The following is a 5,902-nucleotide window of genomic DNA, read 5'->3' as shown; positions in this document are numbered from 1 at the left end:
CACGTCTGTAATGGACATGACAAACACATAAGCCATCAAGATGAATGGACTAAGGAAAGCTCGCCAGTCTAAGTCTCCTTTACGGTCCAAAACTAAGGTTGTAATACCAAAAGCTGAGTCAATCAAATGGCTGAATGCCACTGTATTAGTGGAGTTCACCGCACCCGAACAAGACAGTGCCGTTGTGACTGAACCTTTCACATCTCACTTGCAATGACCACCAGACATTCCAAAGCACAACAAAAGCTGGACTTCCCGATGCTGGCGCATTGTGTGAGAAACAGAGTTAGCCTGGGAGGAGGAAGAGCTCATCACAGCACTCCGAGAGGAATGATAACAGACACACTGCCTTTCAGATTTACTTTGCTTTACACTTTATTCACGTTCTCTTTTTTTTGTTAGGAAATTCACTATTATTTCATATAGTACAATACTGGCTATTATTTTCTACAAAATGTTTGCATAAATAATTTAAATGTTGAAATTCAAAAATAAATACGCAGTCCGTTCTTTGTAGGAGTTCTCTCGCTGTTAGAGTGGGTGAGGAGCTCCCCAGTTCAGTAATTCTGGACGGTGTCACTTCATGAGACCAAACAGGTGCAATATGTACAGTCTGTCTATACATGACAATTCTGTTTACATGATTAAAAAACATCCATTCCAGATTCTATTTCAAACATACAATTGGGAAAAAAAGCAAATCCTGGCAGTACGTTTTAGAAAACAGAGATACACACAGCATAGGGAGAAAACACTGAAGTTGAACAACATGTGGAAATGAGTGGAATTCTCTTCATTCGATATACAGGAGGTAAGACTCAAATACATCTGGAGACAAATTTCTTGTTTGGAATTCCACAACTCTATTTCTGTACTGCATAATATCACAATGCATTCAAGTTCATTTCGGTATTTCATTTTGTGTCGTTTCATAGCTTAAGTACAGAAGACAGGGATGTTAGCTCCCATCAGGATGTTTTGGAAATTGGTTTCTTGGGGACAGATCCAGTGGCTACCAGTATGCTTTTTTCATGTTTCACATTTTCATTCTAATAAGTGATAATGACATTCTATTAGTCTGTGTTCATAATGGCCATTCTTCATCCAGCATTAAATTCAATCTCTGATTCTTTTTCAGGACAGCTGTATGATATATGTAATATATACAGTATAAGTAAAATATTTGATACTGAGGAGGCTGAGATTTTGACATAAACTTTACATACATGTAGAGTATTTACATGTACTTTAATGCCATGATTGGCACTTTGATGCCATTGCATTTAGCAATTTAGCATTTTGCAGTAGCAAACTGGCCTAGAAACTCCAAATGGTTTTGAAGGAAGAGGGGGAAGTAAAAGACTTTATTCCCAAGGAAGAAAGAGGCACAAGTGTTGCAGATTCCTACACACATGTGGGCCTGGCTTTTCTGCTATTCAAACAAACAGGAACTGGCCACATCTAGAGGAAATGGTTTTTTATGACTCAAATCCTAAATACAGGAATGTAACTATTTAGTAATTAGGACAAGTCAGAGGAATACAGCTTGCTGTTCTTGGCCCAAAGGGACGGAGGTCCCAAAGTGCTGACACCACCGTTCCCATTCTCCGTCACACACAGCGGGCCTGGCTCCAGCTGACAGGTCCGATGAAGGCTCTCATGAAAAGGTGAAGCTGGGGGAATTGTGGCAGCTGGAGCAGTTCCCCAGCCTGTCACTAGAGCTTCAGGCCTGGTGTAGTGACCAGGGTTAAGAACATCAGGCCCCAGAAGCGTGTCATCGTGCGGCACGCCTCATGAGCCCAGTGCCCCTGGGCTGCTGGATCCTGAGCTGCACCACTTCCCAAAAGTGATGACTTCATTTCAGCTATACAAACATTCACCTCAGCCACAAGTTCACAGCACTGCTGGTGGTGGAACTGGTCATATGCATGATGGTGACTGCACATTTAATGAAATTCAGTAAGATTTGCTGAGTCTGCATGAACTGCAGCACAGAGGCCCTCCACAGGAATACTATGAACATGTCAACCATCAAATTCTCTACTCTAATCTCCCACAACAGCGTACCTCCTTTCAGGCAAGAGTCCAGTAAAGTTCTCTGGAACTGGGTAATCAATTTCTGACATTGGGATTATTCAGACTCACTAGGCCATGCAATGGATGAAACATCTGAAACAAAACAGAGGCTTGCTGACTGGACGACAGCTTCAGTGAATGGTGAAGATGATACACAACAGTTCAGTTCATAAAGCATATTCCTTTTGATAAAATCTCTTTAGTCTTCTTTTTCTCACACTTGAGGACTGGCATTTAGGCAGTATGCGATTATGTAGGTGTGTGGATGTGTGTTCATATATATGTGTTTTATATGAGTGTGTGTCTGTGTGTGTGTGTGTGTGTCTGTGTCTCTGTGCATGTGTGTATGTGTGTGTGCTTGTGTTAATGGAGTCTCTGTACAAGCTCTTATACAGGGAGAAACACTCCTTCTCAGTATGAGTTGCTGCTGAGAGCAGGTGCTCTTCCCCGACCCCGTGCCTGCTGGGAACGTGCGTGCTTCTTGTTGCGCTGCGTTTTTTGGGCCGACGCCTCCTTGGCAACGGACTGGTTGTGGTGGCGAGTGTAGCGCTTGCACCTGCAGGAAGTCACCACACGGATTTTGTAGGTCCGGCTGCTCCCGTTGGGGCAGTGCAACTGCACGCGCTGGGTGCGGGCGTGAGCCGGAACACAGCGGTAGTCGGACGCGCTGCTGCGCCACCACTTGCTCCGTAGAATGGAGTTGGGCATGAGCTGGGTGGGCAGGCACTGGCCTGAGCACACCAGCTCTTTCACAGCCTTAGCGCTGCGGCAGGAGCCGTCAGTGATGTAGCGAGTGGAGCGGAGCTCCCGGCAGCTCAGCTCAGAGGCTTCTGCACACACACAGAAAAGAGAGAAATCAAAATGAGCTCAGGCCAAAATACCACACGATGTGTTTCATGTACCCTATACTGGCATGCATCCGCTGGAAATGAAAGATCATTACTACTATACATGCTTAAATCAATAGTCCAAGTAAACACCACTGATTGGGTTTGGACAGAAAGTGATCTTGATCCAGAGAGTCTAGACGGTGCATTTGGAAAGTGCAAATTGATTTTGATTTATTTTTCTTTATTTTTCTTAAACATAACACTCAGCACAGTTCAGACATGATATCGGTGTGAGACCCAGGTCCACAAGCTGTTAGTCATTTCTCAGTGGCTCCTCTCTGAATTACAGCACAAAGCATTGGAAGTGTCAGCTAAAAAAGTGATACTGGGGAGCGATCCGTCTCCTTGCATGGCTCTCCTAAGAGAGCACAACAAAAAGTGCACATGTGTGAGTGCGCCGAGTTCAGGTTTTCCCTCCCCTGGTTCCCAGAGAACCTGGTGTGTTCTCTGTGTGAAGGACCAGTGATAGCACTCCCTTGCTGTGAGAATGGTAAGGGATTGGAGGGCAGCCAGAGATCAGACAGCACATCCAGCGTGACCCCACACTGTCTTCTAGAGACTGCTCATGTTCCCCTCAGGGATGGCCATAGGGCATGTGATGGTCCCTTTCAGTTTAGCTTATGCATGTTTGGATCCATTCTTACTGAAATAATATACTTATATACTTGTGAAACATCACATATATATATATATATATATATATATATATATATATATATATATATATATATATATATATATATATATATATGTATATGTGTGTGTGTGTGTGTGTGTGTGTGTGTGTGTGTGTGTGTGTGTGTGTGTGTGTGTGTTCATTTATAAGCATAATCAGCTATTTATTTACATCCTTACACACCCACATGCACACACACACACACACACACACACACTCCTGTTTCTCACTGTTTGGAAAAATTCTTACTGGAACCTAATATGAGTATTCCACTTTAATTCTCAACTGAGGGTTAGGGTTAGGGAAGTAGGTGAAAAGGGTGCTGACAATAGTGACAGCCACAATTCAGGTGAAAACTCGGCTAACACGGGACTGAATTTACCGCATTGTTTGGTTACCACAGGTGGGAATCATTCACTAAAGCGGCATTACAATTTTAAAATACCCTCAAGAAATTCCCCCACAGACTGACATTCTATTCTGCTTGCAAACATGCTGATGCAATTAGATAGTTATGTAGACCTTGACTAATTGTATAAAAGAGCGGAAATGGCACAAAAACACTGAGTTATCAGTGCATCACCTGCTTACAACACACAAGCTCTAATTCCTTGCATTCACCATTTACAAATCCTGTAGCAGGATTAAGAAAAGTAATCACTGGTGGTGGAACCAAGTCTAATACATCCTCTCAAAATGTGTAGTCTACATTACTAAATTATTTAGAAAAAAAAGTAGATCTGAAAAAATGACTACTAAGCCATTAATAAATTCTTGTTTTCAACAAGAGTTCATTTTGGTTCAACCCGCCGGAAACGAGTACAACAGTTATCTTTACGTAAAAGTAAATGCAACGGTTGATTCATTTTCATTTTCAAGTTTTTCTCATGCTGCAGAGAGCCAATATCTTTATTTTTATTACAAACACATTTAGGACCCTCAAGGGCAGAACTAAACTCCAAACACCCAACATGACATTCTCGTGGCAGGAGCATATCATCTTATAGACAGTTCTGGCCTAACTGTTATTGCTGAGTCAGAATAAATAATTTTATTTAAAAGCATTTTAAGTTTTTAACTAAATGTCACTGACGTATAAAAGCCCAATCCTGTCAAACTGTCACATTTGGCTTTAACTCAAATGTGTTCCAAAATTCTAATAACAGCGTTAGGTGTATTTTTTGTAAATACTTGCCATATGTTGGAGTGTTAGCTGTTGACCTCCTTCCTCCGTTTTTTGCCTGGTTCATTGTATTATTGGTAAACGGCTGGATTTGCTCCTCGGGTTGCAGCGCGTCCACGGTATACTCTGGTATAATTTCTGTAGCATCGTTTTTTAAAGCTCTCCATCCTTCCGCAGCGCTAAGACATCCCTGGAGCAGTAAGAGAACCGCGCTTGAGCACATGAGCGCCAAAGACACCTGCATACTTGCCAATCTAACGGTTTCAGACTGCCTACGAACATCAACAGGCAAACTTCACTAATCTCTCCCATTCGTGAGTCCTTCGCTCTGTTTAAGTACCTCAGGTTCCGCAAAACCTGACAATTAAGCGGTTACACAAAGTGGGAGGGACCGACCGACCAACTCATTCAAAAAAGTGATGAGGAGAAGGGGACGTACAAGGACCGTTTGAAATTGAGGTACAAAAGTGACATTTCCTAGTGACGTTTGTGCTTCATATGGCTCCTGCCTGTTATGCTCTGCTAAAAGTTATTCATTTTCTCTACTAATTCCCACAGCTGCTATTTACATACGACGTCCTTGTAGGTGAGACTGCAGAGTAGCGTTTACAAGTTGCCTAAGAACAATACTACTTTTAGATTACAATATCACTTTTTTGTAAACGTCTGGTTCTCATTTATATAAGCTCTATAACACTTAATACAGTTTTACAATATATAATTGTAATATATAGCGTATAATATAATAATATATGAGATATAATCATTTACAGTATAACCCTGTATATATAATCATTTACAATCCAATACAACCCTTAATGGAAGAATTAATATAATGGCCATAAGGGTTAAAGAACAGTTTATCTACGAGCCTCTAAAAATCAAATTTACCAACTATAGTCCTATTATGACATAATTGTTATATGCAAGGATGACTCATTTGTACAAATGCTGCCCTCTTGAGGGAATCCAAACAAATATTTCTTTATTTTCCTGTGGAATGACTTCCAGTAAAACTTGCGCTGCTGTTCTGTTACACTTATCTACATGTCCGGATTTTTATGTTCCTTGTTTGGT

General features: G+C 41.5%; 1 protein-coding gene across 1 annotated transcript; it reads right to left on the bottom strand.

Moving 5' to 3' along the window:
- Positions 1 to 1,345: 1,345 nt before the first annotated feature.
- Positions 1,346 to 5,224, bottom strand: sost (sclerostin). The gene is made up of 2 exons (XM_027005976.2): positions 4,838 to 5,224; positions 1,346 to 2,906 (listed from the first exon to the last, which is right to left on the bottom strand). The coding sequence occupies exons 1-2, from the start codon at positions 5,067 to 5,069 to the stop codon at positions 2,488 to 2,490; spliced, it is 651 nt and encodes a 216-aa protein (XP_026861777.1). The 5' UTR covers positions 5,070 to 5,224; the 3' UTR covers positions 1,346 to 2,487.
- Positions 5,225 to 5,902: the final 678 nt, after the last annotated feature.

The sequence above is a fragment of the Electrophorus electricus genome, chromosome 14 (assembly GCF_013358815.1).
Source record: "Electrophorus electricus isolate fEleEle1 chromosome 14, fEleEle1.pri, whole genome shotgun sequence".
Classification (NCBI taxonomy): Eukaryota; Metazoa; Chordata; class Actinopteri; order Gymnotiformes; family Gymnotidae; genus Electrophorus; species Electrophorus electricus.
The sequence above is the reverse complement of the archived record's forward strand: the minus strand, read 5'-3'. Positions and strand labels throughout refer to the sequence as shown.

What these genes read in the sequence shown, in the direction of transcription:
- sost (XM_027005976.2), bottom strand. Translation starts at nt 5,069, where the DNA reads ATGCAGGTGTCTTTGGCGCTCATGTGCTCAAGCGCGGTTCTCTTACTG. An exon ending in AGCTAACACTCCAACATATG is followed by an intron (nt 2,907 to 4,837) that starts GCAAGTATTTAC and finishes GTGTGTGTGCAG; the next exon opens with AAGCCTCTGAGCTGAGCTGC.